General features: G+C 24.2%; 2 protein-coding genes across 2 annotated transcripts in view; both read left to right on the forward strand.

Moving 5' to 3' along the window:
• LOC136978699 (protein FAM50 homolog) overlaps positions 1–27,129 on the forward strand; it is a 335,477-nt gene that overhangs the window by 56,949 nt on the left and 251,399 nt on the right. The window lies entirely within an intron of this gene.
• Positions 21,596–27,129, forward strand: part of LOC136978695 (nephrin-like) — a 33,752-nt gene continuing 28,218 nt past the window's right edge. The window contains 4 exon segments of the mRNA XM_067274459.1: positions 21,596–21,664; positions 21,667–21,928; positions 22,229–22,339; positions 23,813–24,016. Of these exon segments, the coding sequence (XP_067130560.1) occupies positions 21,596–21,664; positions 21,667–21,928; positions 22,229–22,339; positions 23,813–24,016 (646 nt within the window).

Genomic DNA, 27,129 nt, shown 5'->3' on the forward strand with positions numbered 1-27,129 from the left:
TCTAAAGAATAAAACAAACTATATAATGTATATAATAGTTTATATTATTTATGTTTTAAATTTATGTTATGTTATTTATGTTATGTTATTAAAGATTTTCTTCTGCAGTTAACTCGAAATTAAATTATAAAACAACTTGTAAGATATAGAATTAACTGATGCAAGTTCTATCGAAAAATTCAAAAAGCAATAGATATATTAGACATTTATACAATGATAAAAAATACAATAATTAAGAATGAAAAATAAAAAATTAAAAATTAAAGAAAGCTTCTAGCCTGCCCGTGCTTACTGTTTCTAAAAAGTTAGTTTAGATTAAAACATTATTTTTTCATAACTAGTTTATTAATTTGTATAATTTAGTTGTATAATAATATAGAATAATACAATACAGTAGACTGAGGAAGGACTGAATAAAAACAAATAATACTATATACAATATAATATTTTATTTAACTGAACTGCAATTTGAAAAAATCATAGACCTATAAATTCCCATTGTCAACCGTGTCTCTCCTTCCTTAATCCAAAGAACTGTGTTAAATAGATGGAAATCGAAACCGGATTAGGAGCAGAAAGTCCCGATAACTATATACAGACTTCTGGTATAGAGAGGAAGTCACGTTATTTTAATTCAAAAATTTTCCCCAGGACGGAGTTAGATAGATGACCGGCATGACTCTACTAGTATGAGGACAAGTGTGATGTACTATACTGTTCAGTACTGAAATGGAGAGATAATATAATGTGAATAAAATAAATTAAAAATTGCTGTTTACCAGTGGCCAAGCGGTTCCGTTCCCTAAATACTGGGCGTGGGTTCGCGCCTCTCCAGGATGGCCCACGTAGAGTTTTCCGAGTTTTTTTTCCACGACTTTAACGCTTAAATAGGGTCTAGTTACCCTTAAAAGACCTATCGGAAGGCATCGCCCAAGTGTTGCGTTGCCGTAACTAAGAAAACAAACGCAATAAGATATTTGCTCATTTTTAATTCTTTTTAAACTAGAATAATTATTAAAGAAGTTTTCAATATTCTAAAATAAGTTTAAAAATTTTTTCTAAACAACGTAGCTTACTACTTGTCATTATTACAAAGATCACAGCTCTGTCGACATTTTTATTATAATCTGATTAATCCCTTCCAACCATCTGAACAGCTAAAAGTATGAGTTCGTCGACCAGACACGCATCACATGATAAGATTTTGTAGAATTAATTACTTTCAGGTTTTATAAAATTAAAATGTAAATTTTTATTTTGGAACATAATCAAGATATTCATTTTCAACAAATTTTTGTAAAATATGAGACGACAGAATTAAAAATAAATAATTAATTAAATGTTTATGAATTAATAAATGGTTGAAGCTCTGCATAACATTTTATAATTTACAATTTAAATAATAGTGAAAATTTTATTTAAATTTTAAGTTAATATTCAAATTGTTATTTGAATAATATTTTAATTGTTTGTTAGAAAATTTTAAGAGGGGAAAAAAATTTAAACTAAAACAATAGACTTTTTAAAACATGAAAGCCATAAAATAGAGTTAAATATTCATCAATAAACGAAGGATTTTTCAATATAGTCTAAGGTACGATTTAAAATGAATACAGCCAGCTAAAATATTGATTTTTATAGGAAAATGACAAAATCCCTCATATTTCGTTATTAAAGACGTGAAGGCAACATACATATTGAATGCTATCCAACTGGTATCGGAAGTGCATTTCATCTACTTTTGTTATTACATTCTGCCCTAACTTGCCACATATAATTGCCGAAAAGACTTAAAATGTTTAAATTTAATATTAATTAATTTTTAAATTATATTAAATTTTTCATAACACTGTCGGAAATGTCACAATAAAATTTAAAAGTTAGTTGATTTGAAATAAAATTCTAACACAGCAGATGTAATTCGTGAAATTTTCTCTTTAAAATTCACAGATTTAAGAATTAACGCTGCGCAAATCTAATTACGGCAACATCTAAATAATTATAATTAATTTGCTAAATATTTTAATGAATATTAATATTTCAATTTTCATTAGAATTAATAAGTATCATTATATCACATGTATTATATATAATTTGCGAAAATTTATATGTAAAATTCTAAAATATAAGCTACTCACGTCTATAATAATATTTCTAAAAATTAATTATTGTTTTTCGATACATTTTTCAAAATTTATTATAAACGTTTAATAGATTTGGCTCACAAAAATAACGGAAAGGGGGGAGATTTTCTCGGTTTTAATGACCACAAAATTTCTTTAGACAGCTTAATTGCTGTTCGTTGTAAGTTGTCTACGTTCGATATAAATAATGATTTTCGTTAGGAGCAAAAATCTTGTTAAGGACAAGGAACGGTTTCTGTCAAAAATCTAAATGTCGCTTAAAAATAATATTTTTAAAGATTTTTTCCTCCTTTCCTTTTAACAATGTATTGTAATTAGCAATGTTAATCTTAATTTGTCTATTCAAGATCTATTAGCAAAAATTTACAAACACAAAAAGAATTTAAATATCATAACGTTAATTAAAATGTAATAATGTTTAAATATAATAATAAAAATTAACTTTTAAACATTAACTGTTTTATTATTTTTCCTAAACTGAATTTTAAAAAAAAAAATCATCATCAAATGTAGTTTGTAATTCTTATTATTTCAGAAAATGCATATCTTTCAACAAAACGTTCTGCAATGGTACATTGCTGGAAGCATTTACAATTCTTTCTGTGCTATTAATGCACTTATGGCAATATTTCTTTCGTATGTTACTTCTGACACTAATGACTTCGACTAGCAATATGTAATATTCACTGAAGGTGATTGACCAGAATTCTGCCTCAGGTTTGATGGTTCTTTGTAACGAAAAAAAGAATTGCTTAGCCTTTTAATGGCAAAACTGAGTTTGAATCTGTTATTGTATACAGAAAATGAAATGTTTATAATTCTGTTTTCTTCTTTTTTTTTCTATTAAATGGCTCAAATCGAATAAACTGCAGGAAAAGCTTTACTCGACTACCCGATCGAAAACATTTTTATGTACAGTTTTTGTGATTTGAATTTATTATTCCCGTTATTAAACAGAATAAAATTAACTTATAGCTTTAACAATCAAAATAAAAATTTAATAGGCACTCTTTTATAATGTATAAATATTTTTCTTTTCATTTTATTTCAAAAGAAAAGAAATACATTTATAAAAACTTTTACTATTTTATTATTATTAACTTTTATTATTGTATAAGTTTTATAAGCTTTAAAAATAAATATTATTCTGTTTAAATTAATTATTATAATTGTGTTAATTTTATATAAAATTAGAAAAGTTTTACAAAAAAACTATTATTATTATTATTATTTAAAGCATAATGTAATTATACTAACGAGAAACTAGTTTTTTCTCTGTTAAAATTTACTAAACAATTTTATATAATAAAATTTTTGTTTTAATTAAAATGTTAGTAGGAATTACTTTATTACACCTTAAAGTTGCATTTTATAAATTTACATTTGCTTGTTGTTATTGTAATTTTAATTATTGTTGTAAAGTTAATTTTCTGAATGCAGTTAGATCGCATTCGATAATTTCTACTTCCATGTGGTTGGAAAATAATTAAACAGAATGCGAGCGAACGTACAAAAAGATGATAAACATTAATGTATTTTATAAGGAATCAAATTTATTTCGGTTAAGATAATAACAAGTTTCGCCTCACACAAATGGAATTTTGTGTAATTTTATAAACAACGATGTAGATTTTCTTATAGTTTTGAAAATATATAAGTTCTATCTCGAAAATTTCATTAAAAATATATTTAAAAATTATTAATAAATGCCGAGGAGTGAAGGGATTTAAGTTTTCTTCGAAGAGGTCTATTCTGTTCAATTTAGTTATTCTCCATCTTCCGTTCGATGATTGGATAACTGTATCTTCCGGATAATATTTCCCTCTTCTTTGCAAGAATAGAGTAACAATCTATATTCTGTAAAGCAGGAGAATTCACCCGTGTCTTCTTTTGTATTTCTTTTCAGTTCGGAACTAATTAGAGCGGTGAAGCAAGACTGACTAATTGAATAGTGTCTTCTGTACAGCTGACTTTTTCTCTCGCCCATCAAGTATTTTTCTTCTTGTTCCGCTATGGACTACTTTTGTTGATTAAGTTATCGACAATAAAGTCTTCTTGACTACACGCACTTATTCATTCGTTCTCTATGAAAAATTATCATATCTCTTTTGTCAGCTTATTATGAAAGAATGTGTTTATCCAGGTGTAAATTATAAGTGACGAAGAAATGAGAAATTATCGTAAAGGTGTGAAATACATCAAAGGTAATTTTAATCTGGAATGCATTATCAAGAATATACATTTTCTGAATGATAAATTATACAAACAATCTGGCCGCCATTATTATACAAAAAAAGAAATCAATACGCTTTGAAGATATTAAATGTATTGAAATGTATCTTTTTATATGTCTTTTGTCAAAAATAAGATAAATATCGTTGTGAAATGGCCGAAAAGTAAAGCTGGAGAATCAAAAGCAACTGCAAAGTTCTGATTTTGGAGCAATATCAGCAATCTATATCCACTTATTACAATTGACAGTAAGGAATGGAGGGGTAATTTTTGGTGGAAGCTCGATATAGCTGCGAGCTAAAGGGAATTCCATTCATTCCTATTGTACGTTTCAAGTCCTGGAAATGGGAAATAGAAGGTGTGCAGGTGTGATTGTCGCTAAAAGTTCACAGGGAGAAGAATGAAACTGTCGGTTGGTCCTCAGGGTACCATGCTAAAGAGAATAAAGAATAAAACTTTACTCAAGTTAAAACAGTAGTTTCATCTCTTTCTAATCATAAATTTCTTCAGTTGTGAAATCTAGCATCGTGAGAAATTGAAATTATTACTTCTTTTATCTATAACTGAATTTGATAATATAAAATTTTAGAGATTTAATCTTTTAAAAACATTATAATGTACTAAGTCTATTATTTTATCCAATTATTTTTAAGAACTTTACTAATTCAATCGATCTTATCACTTCGTAACAACAGCTCACACATATTCTCTTGAAAATAAGTTTTCGTTTAGCGATATATAATTAATAAAAGTCAAATTATTACTATTTGAAGAAAATTTAGTAAATTCTCTAAATGTTTTACAATTTGACAATAGATTTGTGTTACATATTAACGAGGTCACAAGAAAAGCCTAAAAACAAGGCAAACAGATGTTATCATTTTCAACATAAATCTTTGACGGTACAATACATTTTCATCCAGGAGATATGAGGCATTACATGCCATAGTCGTAAAAGAAAGCTGGCATTTTGCGTCTTCAGAATTTCTTGTCTTACTGTAGATCTCTATGTGAATAAGAATGTGTTACACGCAGTGTTTCTTAAGTTGTGCAAAAAGTGAAGATCTCTTAGTCCCAAATCGAGCTGTAAGGAGACTATTTTCAAGAATATGTTATCGAATTGTCAAAATATATAGAATTCACAATACACATAAGTATTTTTATTCTTTCTGCATGCGCCTTAGCTTTTAAGTTTTAAATTTATTTGCTTTAGGAAAAATTTTGAAATCATTTAAATTTTTATATCTAATATATAGAAAAACTTTTTTATATTTTTATATACACAACAGAAAAACTTGCAATGGAATTTTACTTATTTTTAAAATTTTCTTTAACGCATAAAGAATTTATAAAAACTCAAATTTATTATAATTCAATTATCAAAGTTGTGATTAGTCAAAGCAATAAGAACTTTATTTATTTATTTACAGCTTTAATTTTAGTTAATTTTACTTAATATTTACGTACTATAGAATTTTTCAATTTGTGTAAATATATGATAATAAGGAAAATTTTATTAGTTTTTAAAAATTTAAATAAAAATTTAAATTGTTGATGTAAACACTATTAACAAAAACAAAAATGAATTAATTGCCATGTAGAAAATTTTAACGATAATCCCTTAATAATATACTGTATACTGTATCTTAATGATATGTATAAAATATCTAAATATATTTTAACGTTTGAATAATTATGATATTGAAAACTATTTTATTTTAATAACAAACAATTAAATTTTAAAATATCTGTTACAAAAATAACATTTAACGTACTGTACCTGAATATATGAAGTCTTATATCTAATTAAATTTACTGAAAAATTCTTCTAAAAGCAGATAAAAAATTTGTTTTTGTTATTTTCAAAGTGCCACAGGCATCATTTTAAGGCTTAATTAAGATTAAATTAACAACATATTTCAAAATTTGATTTACTGTTCTCTAAAAACGGTTCAATAAAAGAAAAACATATTCTTTATTAAATTCAAGTGACAAAAAAATTAATATTTCTGATTTTTTTAAATGATTTTTCATTTATTATTTATTATAAAAATAAACAATTAGTAATATTTCAGTACAAAATAAAAGAATAATTATTACTTAGAATCAGTGCGAAATTTTACTTATTTGTTAATTGAATTTAATAAATCATGATTACAATATATATTTAAATATTAAAAAATATAAATTTTATACGTCAGAAAATTAACGTAAACATATAAATCATCGAAAGAAACGTAAATTTTACGTATTAAAAACTTAAAAATGTTATTTTTTAAATCAAATTGAACATATGCTTATGAAATTAAACAATATTTTAAATAATTTTGTCGAAAAAATATAGAAATAATGTCATTAAAAATATTTTTATCGGTGATTTCATTTCCGTGCAATCTAAATTTAAAGTCAGATTTCAAATAATAAATATATAATGATTTCATTTGTTGTTTATTTATTAAAGATAAGAAAATATACAAAACATTATTAGATGATTACATCAAGTTTTCTTATTAAAAATATATAATGTTTAAGATAAAAGTTTAATATATGAAATTTTAAATACAATATTTAAAAATGCCAAATCAAGTATTATTAATTCGACAAATTAGTAATAAATATTTGAAAAATATATTTACTAAAATTTATTAATCTACTTATTACCGATTTTATAATATATTTTTTTACTATTTTATATATGAATTTTTAAAAATCGAAATCACATTAAGAAAGTATTCAGCATTTAACAAAAATATGTTTTGTAAGACAAAATTTGTATTTAATTATAAAAAAATATATAAAGATGAATAAAAGTAAATATCAAAATATTTTATCTATTATTGACTCTTATAAATATATTAATTTGAATTTGTAATTTTATTTTTAAAATAACATTGCATGAAATCAAATTATTAAACCTTTTATGCTATAAATGAAAATATATTTTTTATTTTAATCGTTTTATTTGTATAATAAATATTGATTAAATATTTTGTAAAGTACTTTTTTCTATCCGATAATAAAACTTTTCTCTGTTGCAACTTTACCACTATTTCTTTCAGTTATCATGGCAGCAGTTAATAGTTGTCTCTTCAGTAGAATTCCCATTCCATCCATGGTTCGTCAATTGGTCAGAATTCCCACATCAGCCAATCGTCGAACTCTGGAAACACTTGCAAAGTTGAAACCGTACCTTTCAATCATTTGCAAGTACTTTTGATGTTGCAGATCGGTTGTTTTGGCTCAGTCGACGAAGAAAACGATTCTCAGGAGTACTTGAACGCCTAGACAATTGTTACTACTCTCATTCTTTCTATATTGCTTTTCCATTCACTTGCTTCAAAAGTATAAGAACGACTGTTTGACTATATTTTTATTATTTTTAAAGCCCTCAAATGAATTATTTGTAAACATTTTTAGGTAATTAATTTTACAGAGTAAAATTTTGCACACGTTTAATTTAAAACTTTTATTTAATTTATAGCACATTTTTCTAATCCCTAAATAATTTACACAATTTAATAAATTATATAATAAAACTATAATATTCTTTCCAAGTAATGAAATATTGTTTATGAAATAATTTATTAGTAGCAAAATCTGCATTAGTAAATTATTAATTTATATTCGTGAAAAATGGTATAAGAAATAAAATTTTATAAAAGAAAAATTTCTATGAACATACATCATTCGCTGTCAAAAGGTCTAAAGAATTTTAAAGAAGATTAGCCGGAGGTCGTTTGTCTGTACGAACATTGGACGAAAGAATAAAAGTAGGTGGAGAAATGCTTATTTTTGCCTGTTTTTGTTTCTTCATCCAATCATCGTTAAGATAAATCAATACCCTCAACCAATATCCGTTAAAATCCTTTAAAGTTTTATTTTTATAAGAATTCTTTACTTAATTTCGTTTCATTTTCAATTTCACAAGATCATTAAATAATAGTTTATTCTAAAAATCGATATAAATTTGCTGAAAACTTCTGCAATTTAGAAATATAAAAGCATATTTCTTTAATATAAAAATAGACAAATTACCTATTTTCCAATCTTAATTTTGCAAAAAGAATAAATAAGCAGATATAAATAATTAAATTTGTTAATCAAATACGCAAAATGAAGTTAATTTTATAAATTTATTTCGCTTGAATAATTAAATTTTACACACATTAGAAAAGATTAAACATATAGAAAAGCGTAGATTTGTAAAAGTCGTATATTAAATTTCACTCCCTTTAAAATACAAGATAAAATTTGATTTTATTATTAAAAAAGTATTTAAATTTGATTTAAAGCTATAAATACTTATATATCACTAAATTAAATTATTCTTATATATTTTTTTAATTGTTATGATTAGAATATCTTAATATTAATACATTCTAATAAGAGCCAATCAATTAAAATCTGAATCTGATGACAAACAGGGCGAAAGAAATTAGGAAATTTATTCACATCGCCATTATTAGCTTAGGTTTTGTTGTTTTCATAATGTCCATGTTTAAAATCGCTAATTGAGCATTGCCGCGTGTTTAATTAACTAATAAAGTTAGTAGATAATTTTATCATAGAAATTAAATTTACAATATTTAAGAAAAGATATTAAAGAATCAATATTTGATAAATATATGTTTTAACATTCGATTTATAAAATCATTATAGTTTTTAAGGTATATAAATTTGATCATTCGATACTAAATCATTGAATTTTTACAATTTTTCAAGCCTAATTCTTGCTTTATATGAAATTTTATAAAATAAAAACAGCTTTCTTATGATGTGAATTTAATGTAAATAAAATAATATATTAATTTACTCGAATTTTTAAGAACTTTCTAGATTTATTTTAACGTTTTCACTAAAATTACATAAATCCAGATTAAAGATATTTAATTTTTAATTAATGATAATTAATTAGATAGAAATTTATTTTTTCTTTTAATAAGCGGATTAATTATCCAACATTATAGTTATTTTAAATTGTATCCATTAATAATTAATTAGAAAACTATCAGCAATTATATTTAAAAATTGACGAAATTTAAAATTAAGCTCTTAATTACATTTAATAATATTAATTATAGTAACCGTCTCTAATTCAGTTTATATAACCGAATTTTCTTTGTGAAATAGAAATTTTTCCACAGAATATAACCTGTAAGATGTGTGTTTATATGCTGTACAATAGTACTTAGTATTTATTTAAATACATAATTCATGTGACTATTTTAAGTTATCGGAAATTGCTATCTAATGACTTATTCTCATTTTCCATTAAAATGTCAGAATAGAGTTGATAATGTATCGTATAACAAGTCCAGTTATGTAGCTTTTATTCCTAAATAGATCGTTCAATTCGTTATCGAATTTCGCATAATTATAGTTAGAAACCAATAGCTGCTTCAATGGAAAACATTTTGAATGGAAACCCATATCATGCGAAAAGTGTGCGTGGTCTGAGTGCATTGTCATGTAACTGTAGATTATGTTAGGTGAAAGAGACGAACAGTTTTGTTTAGATTATCTTTGCCACTCTTAAACCTTGAATAGCTTTATGTCGTGCCAAAACTTTAAACTTAAATACTAGTTGTCTTCACTGAATTAGCACTTTCTTATTTATAAATACAAAAGTGTTTTGTCAAGTTAGGTAATTTTTGTGTAATGTATTTTTAATGACTTCTAATTAAACTACTATAATTTTGGGATAATAAAAAATATAATAAGAAGCTATTCGAAATTTAAAACAAATTTGAGTAATTTAAAAACACTTTACTTCATTAAAAACGCATTAATATTATTTGATTTCATTAAGGAGTGCATTAAAATGAAGTCATCTTTTAATCTGTGAATATTTTGAACCTTTCATAATTTTCTATTGTATTTTAAATACTGATTGCTTGTAATTGAAAAGAGAAATTATTTTTAAAAAAAGGTTTAGTTATTTTTGTAATCTTGCCAATTTTCCCATAAACTTGATATAAAAAAACACTATAAAAAATGTGATGTAGATGTTCATTATGTTTTAAGTCTTCCAATTGCTCGAATATGTTTGTTTAATGTTTTGCTAAAGGTAGTTGCGACAAGCTTATGTATTATGTTCGCTTGGAATGAGCTTTTTTATGACTAATTCCATCTCACAGCGGAAATGTTCTCTGCCGGATGTGTCTAGCATACTATAACACCAAGTTATACTTATGAGTCACAATCCGTCATTGCTTTCGGAGATTGATCCAAATCTTTTCGATGGTTAACTTTAAAAAAAAAAGAAATTGAAGTTTTTTATAGCCATAAATTATTAAAAAGGATGAAAATGATTTGAATTTTAATTCATTTCTTATGTCCTGGTAAGTGAATTTAAATTTTATTGGATTGCAAACAACCTCGAATAAGAGAAATTTTCTATAAAATTTTTAATAATGATATCTTTCAGCTTGGTCAAATTTGATTTTTATTTGTCTTCATTTTACACGGCTAACAGCGCAGATTTTTCTATACTTATCCAACTACAGAATCTAACGTTCAATCACAGTAGAAAGTTCAGCTATCTGGAACATCTCAGTAATCGGATATAGTTTTCTTGTTATAGGAAAGTGCTCTTTCAACATGTTACCTTTTATACTATTATTTCAAAGAGATGTGTAAAATAAAAATTTAACTTCAGAAAATTTGTCGCTTACTTTCTATTTCGTAATATTGTATAAATATAAGAAATACTTAGGCTACAGAAACATGCAAAATTGTTAATCAAGAACCTGTACACTGAATTTTTATAAATATTCTTTAGTTTATATTTAATAATTGACTATTCTATACAATTAGAGAATTTATATAGACCCTAAGCATCATTTAATAGCTTAATATATAAATTTTATCTATAAAATTATTTAAATTTCCAATTTCTTTTATCGGCTGTGTTAAAACTTCAACTGAGAATGATTAGAACTGATGAAATCTTAGACAATATCGTGCATTTTTATTTAAATATTTCACGAATACTTGTGAAAAATTTAAACAGCACAAGAATATAATTTTTTTTAAAAGTAAAACAGTAAATCTTTGATTCTTTGTAGTAAAAATAAAACTGCCATGTTTAAAATTCAACCATTTCTAGAACGTTAAAAAAAATTTCGTAAAAACATTTTCGAAAAAGTTACTTAGATTTTCTTATAAAAATATTCTTATAACCTTTGCTTCTATTAATAGCCTTGTTTTAAATAGCATTGCAATATAATAAACTTCTTGGAAGATCATATATGGCTCGTCTTCTGTGCACATATCGTTTAATAAATCGTGTAATTTACGAAGTTTCTTTTTTCAATTTTCTTGTAAGTACCTACATAAAATTCGTGTTGGAATCTTTATAATTTTTGAACATGTCAAAATTTTGGCTGCAAATTATCAAGGAAGCGAAGACATGTTATTTTTATGAAATATCACTAATGATATATTCAAAAGGGAGAAAAAAACTTCACACAATATATAGTTAATATGTTATCTCTTGATTATAATCATTAATAAAACGTGCCGTAATCAAAATACGAGGAGATCTAGCCTGAGAAAATAATTTTTAAAATTTAACGGACGAAGCGAAGCCTTGAAGACAAGAAAAGATGTTGAATTACGAAGAAAGAGAAGAGGGTACGAGGCATGACAAAATTCGGAAAATATATGTTTTGCCTTTAACATTCATCTGATCGCTTCAATGTGGAAAATTACAAAAGCCAAAACCATCTTCTCTTTTGGTTCGAAAATATTTATTTTTACAACGTTAGATGGAATTTTTATACAATACTTGTTTCATTGAATATGAAGCGTAAGTAACTGTTTTCAAAAAGATTCAGTTTAAATATTTATGATAAATACATTTATTGAGTATATACAACTTTAAATATATCTCGTTGATACTTTAAACAAAATAATTATTTTTAGTAATTTTTTAAACAATAATCTATGTAATTGAGGAATTTTTATTCTTTTATTTTAGGTTTATTTATATTTTATATTAAAATTCATTCATTGTAAAGAACATGAATAAAATTCGTTGTAATTAGGATTACTATTATATTGTAAGTCAAATGTATAATATAGAAAAGTTTTTGTATCAGAAAGCAATAAAACATTATTATTTTATTATACTTCACATTAATATAAATGATTATAATACTGTATATAAAGCTATAGAATTGTAATATACGGACAAAACTACAGATAAAAGTAATTCTATCTTATAAAAGAGAATATATATTTAAAATTAAAATAAAAAACAATAGTAATAAATTAAATTATTCTAACAAAGTAGATTTATTTATTTTTCTACACAGTACTGTAATTTATTTCCAATAAATATAATAAATTATTTTTTATTTGTTCTTGTGAAGAACCAACTGTAGACATACAAAATTTAATCGAAATTAAAATATTTATAAATCAATAGAACTGATATAATTACACGCAAATTCAAATTCTCTTTTTAATTCAGCATTTTTGATTTAACAAATGAAATGCTTAAATAAAAAGAAAAAGTAAAAGGGAATCGAAGAGAAAATAAAACATGATTATCAACTTCATAAAATTTGCAATTTTAAAGACTAATCGAAAGGATTTCATAGATTTGAATTAAATTGCTCTAATCATTAGAATAAATTTTTATGAATTCATTTGAAATTATAATTAGAAATTTATTCTTTAGAAATATTTTAGAAAAATAAAAAAATATATCTTTAATACTTTAAAAAATATTTCTGTAAAGATTTCCTATTTTTGTATATGGTAATCATTCTCGTAAGTTTTCGTTTTATCGCTATTTTGATTGTAAAACATTCTTTCCGTTTCTTGTGATTTTCATTACCTGGCAATTCTCACACTAAATTTTTTATTCCTGAAATACTTTCTTGGAATTTTCTATTTTATTTCTTTCATTTCACAATAATTAAATATAGTATTTTTAAATTGTAAAATTCCACAAAATTTCTTTTCATCGTAACAAGGTACACAAAATGCAGAAAAGAATGTCTGTTAAAAAACGAATATGAATTATAGTTTTTTCCATGTCAAAAATGCGCATAAAATACTTTATATGCCCAAAACCTTTAAGCAGTTCTTGATATTTTGTCGATATTTTTATCCATTTAAATACTTGTGTAGATAACAAAAATTATGATGTAATAAATTCTACTTTTCTTTAAGAATTTAACATTTACATGTTTTACATCTTTACAATAAAAAGTTGCATACTTCAAAATATATGCTAAAAACTGTATTCATTCAATCAATGGAAGTTACAGAAATTGTTGTTGGAATTCATAAATTTCTATAAACAATTATCTTAACATGTAAATAACTTCAAAAGTGAATAAATTCCTGCCTGTGTTTATTCTTTTATTTTTATAAAATGTAAAATGTATTTTAAAACACTTAAAATAAATCTGAAATTACTTCGTAGAGTGATTTTTTTAAAAATCATTTATATATATTATAATTAAAGAAACGAGAAGTGTGCAACTAAACAGATTCTTGAAAAATAAAAACTGTTTGACTAAATTATAATTTTTAAAAAATAAAGTTTTAAATTAATTAAATTGATAACAGAATTGCGTTAATTCACTGCACTAATGTTTTTTCAGGAGGGAAATATATCGAATTTTTAAAAGTTACTGAATGTTTAGATCAAATTCATAAATTAATTTGCTTATTCCGTTAAAAGTTACAATAAAATTAATTCTCACATAGTGTCAAAATCTTGCCTATTTTTGTTTTTTAATTTCATTATTAGAATATTTTATTTTACACAAATAGAATAAGTCAATAAAAACAGTATTTTGCAATAAATTCTACGAGGAATTCATTGAAGAATATTCTTTTAAAAATTTTAAAGTTTTAATAAGTTGAATAATTTAAATATTTTAATAAAATATCACTGTGGATCATATAAAAGTCACTATAAATTTCTGATAAATTTTATAATTTATTAAAAGAGCGAATATATTGAATGGATATTCTTGTTTCATTATTTACATAGATTTAGGTGTTGAGTTTATTCTCTACTTCGGTTATGTAATTCTTTGAAAAAAATCATCTCAAGCAAAACCAGTAAAGAATCCACCAAGAAAATCTTTGTAACCGAAAGACTTATATGCTAATAAAGCAATTTTCGTTCTACCATTGTTCATTAGTCAAATATTGTATCATTTGTAAACTTTTAAATGAAATTAATTTTATTTTATAGATAGATATACGTGTTAAAAAGTAAAACTTTTCTTATAAATGTGGTTTATTAATTAATGTAACGTTAACGAATGTATTATAATACTCTTACAGTATAAGAATTGCATGAAATGATATAAATGAGTTAGAATAATTTAGATTTAAAAATTCATAGATTTTAATTAGCACTCGATAACTATTAGAGTCAAATATTTATTTCAAGGAGATTTATTATGAAATTAGATTAAGAGAAAAGGCATACCTTTAATACAGCGAAAGTCGCCATATTTCCAAGGCATTTATTCTTTTAAAATAAACAATAACCAATAATTTATTGCCTTCGGGTCTATATTTAGTCAATTTATGCGCATAATTAAATTTCTCGCCATCGTTTTATCACGTCCTGTAAAGCCTGCTTCAGTTTCATGTACAAATACTAATTGCATTTTACAAATTTATTTAAGATATTATATAATTACTCTCAAATACACTGTAGAATATATTATAAATCAATAAGAGACGAATAATTATATTAAAACGATCACGAAATAATAAATTTTCTACAGGAAAATATATTAATCGAAATGTTGTATTGATTTTTATTGTTTTTATAACCAGAGACCAAGGTGCTTTTTTCTTGATGAAAATATATATTTTAAAGCTAAAGATCTACTTTTACTAAAAACATTCTTTTCAGTTTTCTAGATTCAATTATCTAATTTGATTTTAATCATTGAAAAGTATTAATATTATATCTAAATTAATTTTTAAAATAAATAGCACTTCTTCCTTAGAAATTAAATTTATTATTTAAAAAAGAAAAAATAGAATTTATCAGGAAATAACTTAATTTTATGAGAAAATTTTTCTGTATATTAAGTCGAAAAATGTATAATCGAATGTTCAATTAGTTTTTTTGAATGAAAGTCAAGATTGTTAAAAAGCAATTAAATTTATACTTACAGAAATATAAAATTTGTCTTCTATTTCAAATTGAAAAGTAACAGAAGAGAAATCTCAATGCAACGTTTAAAATGTCATCTAATTTATTTATTATATTTAACTTGAAAATATTTAAATTAATTTTATTAAGTAGTGATTCCTCAAATGTCTGTAATAAAAATGTAATAATTAAAATTAACCTATATTTTAAAAAATTATTTAATTTGTTTACTTATTTTTAGTGTTTTTATTGTGATTTATGGTGAAAAACATTTGGCTTTTTCATTTTCTATTCTTTATAAAGAACAGAAAGTAAAAGTAGTCCAGCTTTCTTCCCACTGTAAGTAGTGTGAAGAAAGTAAGATCTATTTGGTTTATTTTTATTTAGACTATTTATTTAAGTTAATAAAAAACAAATTAAGTTATTCTATTTTGATTTATTACATTTATAGTTTTACTGTTATTTTTAAAATTTTATTTGTATCATTCGTTTTTTAAAGTTAAAAGTCGAAATGTACAGTACAGTATATGTAAATAAATTGTTTTAATTCCACCCTCTGGCAGTGTTGTTTAAAACACTTTACTTAAGTTAAAATATTTATTTTAATTACTTAATATGTTACAAACATGGATAAAAATATTAAACTTTTATCGTATAGTTTAAATGCTTTCGAACAGAATGTTTATTTAAAAAATCCCATGTATAATTAATCTTTTATTCAAATGCGTTTTTTAATTAAACAAATAGTAAATAAATAGTATTTCGGTTCATTTTTCAATATTTACTAACAATTTTTATTTAAAAATATCATTAATAAAACGAATTTCAAAAATTCTAAATTATTTATTAATTTCTTTTGAGGTTATGTGAATGGTGATAACATCACAATTAATTAAAAAATCAAGATTAATTGAACACCCTTGAATAATAATGAATATTATATAAAATTTATGATGTTTTTCTCTTGACTTGTTGAAAAAATGTATAAAGTATAACATTTTTTAATTATTCAATAGTAAAATAGGTGTAGAGTTTGATATAAATAAACAAGTTAAGTGTTTTTATATAATCCTTTTGAAAAACGAAGACTCTAAAATTCCAAAATATTCAATTTATCCCTATTAATTACCATAGAATTAAACACTATAATGATAAATTCTAAAATCTTAATATAAGTATGTTTTACATATCTGTACTTGGAAATTTAGAAATAATTAGTAATAAATTTACTGTTTATTTCGAAAAAAAAATAATAAATTCTTTAAAAAGTAATTTAATTCCTTTAATTTATTAAATATAATAATTCCTTTGAATAATAATAATAATAATTTTGCCGTTAAAATTTTGTGCTAGAGAAACTGAAGTCTTCAACGTAAAAGTAACTTTCTTTATAATAGTCTCGACCTCCCTCTTCAAAAGTTCATTAATTTAATTTGTTAAATTTTATTAAATTTCATCCAATCCCGTTCTCTCCTACGTGTTAATATATAGTTTTTTTTTCTTTGAAGTTTTCGAGAGCAAAAAACTTTTTACTGAAATTATTAAAAGTGAAAACCCTATTATATAATTAGATAGTAGATTTAATTACGTATAAAACATTATTTTAATTTTACTTTCAAAACAATTCATCTTCAAAAAGTGATAAAAAAACACATTTAAATATATTTTTTATCGTTACAAATAAGTTTTAACAGAAAAGCTTTTAAAAAGTTTTAATTAATTAATATTTAGAAGCAGAGAAAATTTTTATTTAGTTATTAAAACAACCTAAAATTTAAATCAACAACTTTATCGTTTTAATTAATATTTATATTTATTTTTCGTATTTCTCGAAATAAAATAACTAAAAGTGCATATTTTTGGTTTTTTTATTTTGAAATATTTGACATATGATATCATTTAATATTAATGTAAATTTAAAAAAATTTTTTGAATATATTTTTAATGGGCATTTTTAATTTTTATATATGAAAGGAGTAAAGTAGTCAGAAGTTTAAAATTTCTTAACATGACCATTACAGTTTTATTTAAACATCCTGAAAAATCTTGCAGCAAATTGTTCTTTAGTACTCTTTTATTGCTATAAGAAATATTAGGAAATTTTAGAAGAAAGTAAAGAAGGAAAATTTTTTAAATTTATATTTAATTTAGAAGACAATATTTAAAACTAGTCGAAACCTTTTCTAACAGTTCAACGAACAGACTTTTAAAAATCAATAAAATATCTGGTAGGAAATGTAATTTCCTCGAAAACAATCCCTTCAGTAAAGAAAAGTAAAATGTATTAAAGCCAAAAAGCCCTTTTATTAATTAAACGATATTTCATTAAAATTCTAATATATTTTTTTCGGATTATTTACAATTCTTATAATATTAAAGTTACATTTTTAACATAATCAGTTTCCCCATTTCTCCCTTGAAAATACATTATTTCAAATTGCAAATTGATTAGATTCAATTTGAATTTTTTTTTTAAATTTGTATACCGTTGGTAATAAAAGATAATAATTATTTTAATTTTTAAAAAAGATTGAACTCTTATACTTTTATGTTATGTAAGGTCAATATTTTTCAAATTATTCTTCAATATTAATTTATTTCATTCATTTATTTATTTTTACAAATATTTCATGCTATGCTGCAAGGAAAATTGTGATCACCCCCTAAAGACATTTTATTCATCTTATCTACAAAAATTTTATTACTAGTGATTTAAAAAAAAAAAAAAAAAGGATTTGAAGGCGTTTGGAGTTTATCTATTTCTCCTAATATCATAGTATGGATAGTAATACTCTACTAAATTTCATTATAGTTTTTAATGAAGAAATATTTCTGAAGTTAAATTGACTTCTACAACTTAAAAGCATTCAATTGGATTATTGTAGTTCTTTTTTGTAGTCGCATAGTCAGCCACTGAACCATAAATTTCTACATCCAATGAAAGTCCAACCCATCCATTACATTCTACAGAAAAACTTTTCCTGATTATCCGTTCTGTGGATTCGTTTAGGGACGAAATTTGTAACAACTTTCATTGAAAAGTATCTTCTCAAAGTGTTTTTATCGATTGAAGGAAACAGAATGTTGTCTTTAAAACTTTAAAGATGTGAATAAAGTTTCAAATCTAAGTTTACCAAAGTCCATATCGTCAAATTCAATACATTTAAAATGAAATATTTAAAACTTCCATTGCGTTTTTTTTTCAGTTTTTACAATCGTCAGTTACTGTAATTCCATTCTGAAAATACTATCATATTTCATTTAATGTCGATTCGAATTTACATTGTGTTTTGGATATAAAGCTACGTCTATATTTTTTGAATAACTCGATTTAAAGTCAATACTTAATATTTTCAATAGCATTTCTCTCAGAAATGCGAAATAATGGCATCTAATGTGAATTCAAGAATATTACTTTAACATTATACTATAACTGAAAAAGTATTTGTATTACTCTAGTTTATAAACAATTCCTCAATCTTCCAAATTCCTTCCCATTGGAATATTCTGGGAAACTAGAAATGATACTATATAGTTCTAGTAAAAGCCGAAATTCATATATGCTTTTGTTATATTTTTAAAACATAGCATTTGACTTAAATTTGTTTAAAATTTTTAAGAATCAAGTTTTATAAAACCGCTTGTCATTATTCAAGCTTTACATTCATCTGCAGAAAAGAAACAATATCTTCTGTTGAACTACTCTGCTCTCTGTACTATTCTTATCTAGTAGCTTAAGTAACATTTCTCACCTATTGTTACTGTTAGATTAAGGAGCGCAGTATGACTTGTCCTTCACGCTAAGATTCCCGCGTGACACTTAGAGAAAGCTGATCCTGAATCTTTGCACTCTCCTTGCCGAACGTTCTTTATTCCTTTATCCACCTTTATACTTGTGTTATTGATGTCTTCTCTTGGCTCATCCATCTAGATTTGTCTGTAGGCTCAGTAGCGTGGAACAGCGGTTATTCTGCTCATGTTTTTCCCATGTCTCTCTTGGGACCATTCATACCATCTATCAATCGCCCGGATAAATTTAGGAGCACGTTTCGATTACAATCGACCAATATTAACCTTAGATTGTCTGTTTTTGCGTGATTGAAGGGGTCGTTGATAGAAAGCAACTGTTTCAACTTTCTTCTTGTTTCGCTCTTTCTAAACTTCTTTTTTCGAAAGTTTCGTCGCTCGATGCAAACTAGAACTCATTTGAAACGATAAATTTAAAATGAAAAATAAATTTACATTAATATACTATAAAACAACCCTTGGAACTTAATTTCAAACTTTAGCGTACTTTCAACTAATTCTTTTTAAATACTTTCAGCAGATACTTGTAATCTAGCACGAGATTTCTTTGATAAATGATTCTATTTTTTCTCTTTCGTCCTTTTTTTACATTCGTTTTGTTCGCTGATATATACAATACTTTTATTTCCCTTCTTATAATATCAAAAGAACTTAACACATTTATCTTATACTAACTTTTGTTTAGCAAACATTTGTATCATTATTATACCAAGGATTTAGCCGCCGTTGAAGGAAATTTAATTGAAAATCCTTCCTAAAATCTCTGACTAACTCGTATGAAGTTGAAGCAGTTTTCTGTACTAAAATAATAGAATAAATTTCTTTTCATTAATGTGAATAGAATACTTTCACTATGTCTCTAACATGCTCCACAATCAATATACCTGCCACAGAATTCTCCAAGTGCTGACATGCCAGTACTCTGACATCATTCATTTTCCTAGTAGTTACCTTTCAAAGGTTTGCCCTTTCTTTGTGACACAACTTCAACTCTCTTTACGTTTGAAAGGAATAGGCTTTGTTAGAACAACTTTAAGTTGAAAGCAATTTGAAAAGCTATCATTGTGTTTGTCGTATCTAGCTTTCTACAGGTAAATAGTTTATGGTAGTACATGTTCACCAAAAGAAACGAAAAACGCATCTTATGTTTTTATCTTATTTTCCTGTTTACATCTTCTTTGTTTTAATTGAAGAGAAGAGAAGAGAACACATTTATGTCTGTAAATTTTTTCAATTTTTTTTCAATTTTAATTACAAAAACTCTAATTAATAAGAAGAAATAGTGGTTTTTTTAATAGACAGAAGTAAATCTAATATTTTTAACTAGGATGAGTAAGACAGATTGGGAAAAAGTAGCCTGAGAAAAAACTAATTTTACTTTTAGACATCTAAAGATAATTAATGCAATAATGTTGATTAAAAATTCACTTGACTTATAATTTAATTTTCATTTATTGATCTGTGTTAAAATAATTATTTTTCTTGAAAAAGTTAAGCAAAAATTTACATCTTTTACGATTAATACAAAAAAAATTGATTTATTTTTTTAGAAATAAATTATAGAAAGTTTATATCAAATTTCTTAATCGTAAAAGAAAAAATACTCAAGAAAAATGAAAATATATTTCTATAAAAATTTTTATATATATGGATAAAGCATTTCATTTTCTGAATATCAAATAACAGATTTTTGCCTAGGTAGATGCAACAAGCTGAAAATATCACAAAGTTTTGAACGTTAAAGCATTTCTAAAATAAAAGAGGCATAAAGAATGTTTAAAAGTCGTGACTTATTCGAAACATTTCAATAGTGTTTTGATTTATAGACGATATTATATGAGAAAGTTATTAGAAGCCGTTTAACATTCTGTAAGCAGTTTTGAGCGTAATGGAATTTTGATATATATGTTCGATACACATAAAAATTCGGTGTTACAACAATAATTATATTCAATTCAATCATCTACAGTAGATGATCATCCAATTGCTACGTGTTAACTAATTCAGCTTCTCAAATTAAATTTCGCACAGCAGTGATTAAACAAACCACTCATTAACAGGAATAAATTCGCAGTAGAGCATGCAAATTCAAATAATCAAAAGGATTTAAATTCTATCTTTTGGAAAGCCCATGGAGTTATTTTCCAATTAAATTCACTAAACGCTTTTTATTTTAAAAATAGTAACAGCAATTAATGTTTTTATTAATAATATTTCGTTGTTTTATTATACTGTGACAAAGTAATAAAAGTAACGATCTTTTATAGGTATGGACGACTATTATGCTGTATCAGGTGGCAAAGTGATGCTTCCTTGTAACATCTCGGTTTCATCTAAAGACGGGCCATTTCGATGATCTTATGGTATAAAGGCGAGGCTGAAGTTCCCATTTACACTCTAGATGCCAGAAGGTCTCCTCTTCCTAAAGCTAGGCATTTTCCTAGTGTCGAGCTCGGTGCCAGAGTATATTTCGACGTATCTCCAAAAACGCCACATCTGAAGATAGATCATGTGACCGAAGATGATGAAGGAGAATACAGATGTCGAATTGATTTTCGACGATCTAGAACAGTTACTCACAGTGTCCGCCTTATTGTCATAGGTGAGCGCTAGATTGCATGTTGAGTTGCCGTACTCAACAACTTTCCTATTTTCGGAAATAAAAATCGATAAAATAACAGACGTTAAGTGATTTAAAAAACAATTTGTTATCTCTCACATGTAAAATAATTTATATAAAATATAAAAGCTTCGAATTTATTATTTTTTTGTTTACTTCCAAAACATTAAATCTTGTTTCGTGCCGTGCCTTGCTGTGTTCGATGTAAATAGGTCAAGTATAGCACGAATATTGTTTGCAGAAAATATTTTTCTTTTAACAGTACAAAACTTTTCGTTTCAGTGCCTCCTAAAGCTGTGATTATCAAGGACGATAACAACCAAATATTATCGGAAACTATCGGTCCTCTAGATGAAGGAAGCTACTTAACTATTGTGTGCGAAGCCGATGGAGGTAAGTTATCATTTATAGAAAACTTTCAAAAACATAACACTTATAAACACATTTAAAATTGATAGAGTATAAAAAGACCAATTCATAAAGGTAAATCTCTTCACAAAGATTATTTTATTCTTCTTCTAAGATCTCCATTTACTACGAATAAACTATTAATTCAAGACTAATTCAATTGCGAGAATCTCGACTGCACAAAACAAATATCATATATCTTGGATCTCATTCAATTAATGTTACTTATTTTATTAAATAAATAAGTTACATACAACAGCATATATATTATATATATTTTATTTTTTACGATATTACAAAATTTATACAGAAAATTTTAGAAATATTTAACTTCTATGTAACTTATTTCTATAGTTAGTCTCATATAACATACACATTTATACATTTATAGAAAATGTATTGATTATTTACATATATATATACAGTTTAGTAATATAAAATAAAAAAATAAAAGAAATGAAAATATTGTTGAAAATTGCGCCATTTTATTCATTTTTACAGATTAATCGATGAGAATATTTTTATACTCGACAATGCTTTTGCAGATAGGAATTGACGTGAGTGTACATAATCTTATTTGCAGCCTTGTTCAGAATCTCGAATGATTGGCTACTCTTTAGTCAGAAGGGCATTGGATTGCAAATGACATGCAAATACACAAAAGAGATTTTGCATTCAATTTGCATACATGTTGACAAATGGTGATTTTTCAAAGCTTCTAGGTGAATTGATTGAACACACTTTGTAAACTTTTTCGTATTGACAGATTTTTATGAGAAAAATCATTTCTGTGTATCTTTTCGAATCATTTTACATTTGTATTGAATACGTTAACTAGACATAAAGAATAACATATTTTTTTTTTAAATTTAACTTAAATATATGTACAAAATATAAATAAATGTTTATTTCAAATTTAATATTGCGGTGTCTATAGAGATTTTATTTTTTAATTTATTATTTATCCATCTAAAACGCTCTGTTTAATAAGTTAACATTTGAGATGCTACATTTCTCAAACTAGTAATTTATTAAAAAATTAAACATTGAATAGATAGGAATTATTTACATCGTAAGAAAATTACTTTATTGATGCTAAAATAATTTTACTGCAAACAACGATATGAATATATTTATGACTTAAAATGTTAATTAAATTGCTATCTTATTTTTTTATAAGTGCGTTTTTAAATTTTCTATATTTAATTTTAAAAGTTGAAACTTTTATTAAAGTTTTTCACAAGTTGTGTTTGTATTTTTTTTAATATAATTTCATCACGAAAAAAATTAGAACAGAAACAATTTCTTTGTATAATTATTAAATTTTAGATAATAAAATAACATCATCTTAATTAATAGATCTCATTTTGATTTTCAAGTTGTTTTCTATTAAAATGAAAGTAAATTACTGAGTTCGTTCTATAGCAATAGCTAAGCTTCTTTTCTGTTCTGTTGCAGGCAATCCACCACCAGTAATATCCTGGTGGAGAGGAAATGTTCTTTTAGATGACAGTTACTCTTCAATGCCTCAAGGTGTTGTACGTAATGAACTACTACTTCCAAGTCTACAAAGATCCGATCTCTTAGCTGTGTTTTTATGTCAAGCTTCAAATACCAATCTAACAGCACCCAAATCTGCAACTGTTGTACTCGATCTCAATTGTAAGTATTTTGTTTAAATTTATGCTATAAATAAACTTTATATTGCCTTTTGTTTTGTACTTTATATTGAAAAAAAAAATAAGGATAGTCATTTCTAAAAATTCAGCAATTTTCTCAAGAAAATATCTTGAGAAATTGCAAATTTTGCAATTATATTCATGCAGTAGAAGAGAAAAATGATCTGAATAAAATTAATATTATAGTTTTTGTAATGTATTTTGAATTTTTATTTGATGCCGTTTCTCTTTATTGAAATTATATCAAACTATTAAATCGTATAACTTTATAGTCGTTATTTTTAGAAAATAATAATTTAAAAAAAATAAAATAGAATTAAATATTAAAAAAATAAATTTGATAAAATAAATTCAATTAGATATATCAGAATTTAATAGTAATATTTTAAAATTTAAATAATAATAAATCTGACACTTATTGTCATTACAATAAGTAAAACATGTCATAAAATTTTTATAAAATTATTCAAGACTTCTCAGAGAAGACATTTTGACAATTGAGACTATTAAAATATAATATTAAATGAAAGATATTATTAAGAAATATAGTAAATTATATAAATATATAATTTAGTGTAGTATTAAGATATAAATTATAATTAGAATAATATAATATATTCATTTCTTTGTATTAATCATTTTTATAAGTAGCAAATTTATAACACAAAATAAATAAATATTCACATTTCAATTTTTAAAATTACCAAACGTAACGATATGAACGGGGTAAAGATGCATTTCGTAGTAATTTTTCCAATTATTCACTTATTAGCAATTAAAGTACTTCACATAATTAAAAGTAATAACGACCGCTTCATACAGAAACCTTCTTCCGACCATGGCGTTGAAAAGTCAGGTAAATGGTGAAGTTTTAAGAAAGTTAAAACTTAAATAATAAGAAAAGTTTTTTAATATATTTTTTCCCCACTGAAGTTTTCTTCTTTTGAATTTTTACTCGACGTTTTGCTAATAGTTGCGTGGAGAATTTATTGTATATTATACAAAATGGTAACTGAAGATCTCATTTATATTATTTTACTTTTAAAGAAGAAAAAATATAATTACAATTATATAATAGATTTTTTTGCCATTTTAAAAAATACACATGAATGCATTTTATGCATAAACGATAAATAAAAGTAACCAATTAGTCAATGAAAATGAATTAACTCCATTCGTTAAACTTACATATCATTAAACTGCAATTATAATTTTCTCTGTTTTGAATAGAATCAGAATTGTTTTAGTAGAATTCGATATTTTAAAATACTTTTGTTAGTTCCCTTTTTAGAATATTTGCATTCTTTCCATCATACATCTATCTTTTTTACAATACTGTTGTACAGTATCTATAAATTCTTATGCCATTTTGTTTCAAATTACTCATTCATTTCATGTGAATCAATGAAATTACAATACATTATTTTTCTGAATTATCTGATATGTTAGACATTGAAATCATTAATTCAAATAAATGAAATAAACGACTCTAATTATTTGAATATACGTATTAATCAAATGGTTTTTTTGTGTTGGGGAAAATGTAGAATTGAAATTGTCTATCCTTCGAAAGTAATTATAATCTTAATAAATTATCAAATATTTAAAGGCGATAATATAAATAAACTTATTGCTTCAGTTTTTATAAAAGTTATTCTGAAAAGAAAATAAAGAAAGAATTCAAATTGTTGTAAAAATTCTGGTTAAAAATCATTGTTAAAAATATACTAAAACGTTTATTTGCTTTAAATATAATTCTTTCACATTTTTCTAGTTTAGTTCAGTTTCTTAAATAGTAATTTCATATTACACGTACAGAATAATTTTGAAAAAGTTGTATAATCATATACACAACTTTATAATAGATGTATTATATATATATATGAAAATAGTTTCTTTTTCAATATTTTGTTTGAAAAAAATTATTTTCATCGCAGAACTTAAAAAATATTGCTAATCATTACAATTTATCATATAACATGAGTTAATTCCTATTTCAACAACTATAAATTATATTCAATACGATTTGTTTATCTTTGGAATAAATATAAATATTATGTACAAAAACATCATTATGAAAGTAAATAGTATTATAAATATAATCCATTTAATTCTATTATAGAAACTGTTTTTACATATTTGCACTTCACAAATATTTGTAAAAACTTTTCCGCTATTTCCTTCTCCAAAGTTTTTCGTTTTTCCATTTTATTTGCTGTTATTATTCTTAAATATATTTAAATGAATACATTAAAATCATTAAGTAATAGAAAAATATGTTTATTCGTACTGGAATTAATTTAAAAAAATGAAATGATTTAACTTTTGATTACATACGGATAGGTGAAGAAGAGTTGAACGATTACGAGTTTAATAATTTAATAACAGAGATTCCGTATTGCGATATCGACTGCGATGAGTTAAAAGAGGTTTTTAAGTAAACCAAAAACTTACTTTTCAGTTTAGTTTAAAGAAACTTTTGATCAATTTTCAATAAATCGAACCACTCGTGAAAAAAAAGGAAAAGAAAAATCAATATTATATTTAAGGATTTTTGTCAGACAAATAAATAAAAAAATTTTAAAAAATTATATTTAACCTAATTCAATTACAACTGAAACGAATGTAATTTTTTTCCATGTCGAAAATTTCTTTTTAAATTGATTCCAGCTTTAAATATACTCTATTAAATTTTTATAAAACATGTAATTTAAACTTCGGTTTTTATTATTTCACAATTTGATGAAAAGCATTTCTTCATTACAAAAACGAGTAAATTTCAAAGAGAACATTTATATACAAACATGCCTCACAAACACATATATACATTAATCACGATAATATTAAATTGAAAGAAAATTTTCAAAAATGAATTTTATCTTTTGTCTTCGGCATTTTATTCTGCAAAATAAAGTATAAATGTATGCATGAAGCGATACACTAATTTAAAATAGATTGTTTTCTATTCATAGGATTTTTTTTCTTACGTCTTAATTTTATCAAATTAAAAATTTTTAAAAATTACTCTATCATATTTTTTAATTCGGATCTTATTAAAAGAGAGAGAGAAAGAGCGAGCGCGCTCTTCCATTGCTG

Source organism: Centruroides vittatus, unplaced genomic scaffold (genome assembly GCF_030686945.1).
Source record: "Centruroides vittatus isolate TY-2023 unplaced genomic scaffold, ASM3068694v2 contig_549, whole genome shotgun sequence".
Classification (NCBI taxonomy): Eukaryota; Metazoa; Arthropoda; class Arachnida; order Scorpiones; family Buthidae; genus Centruroides; species Centruroides vittatus.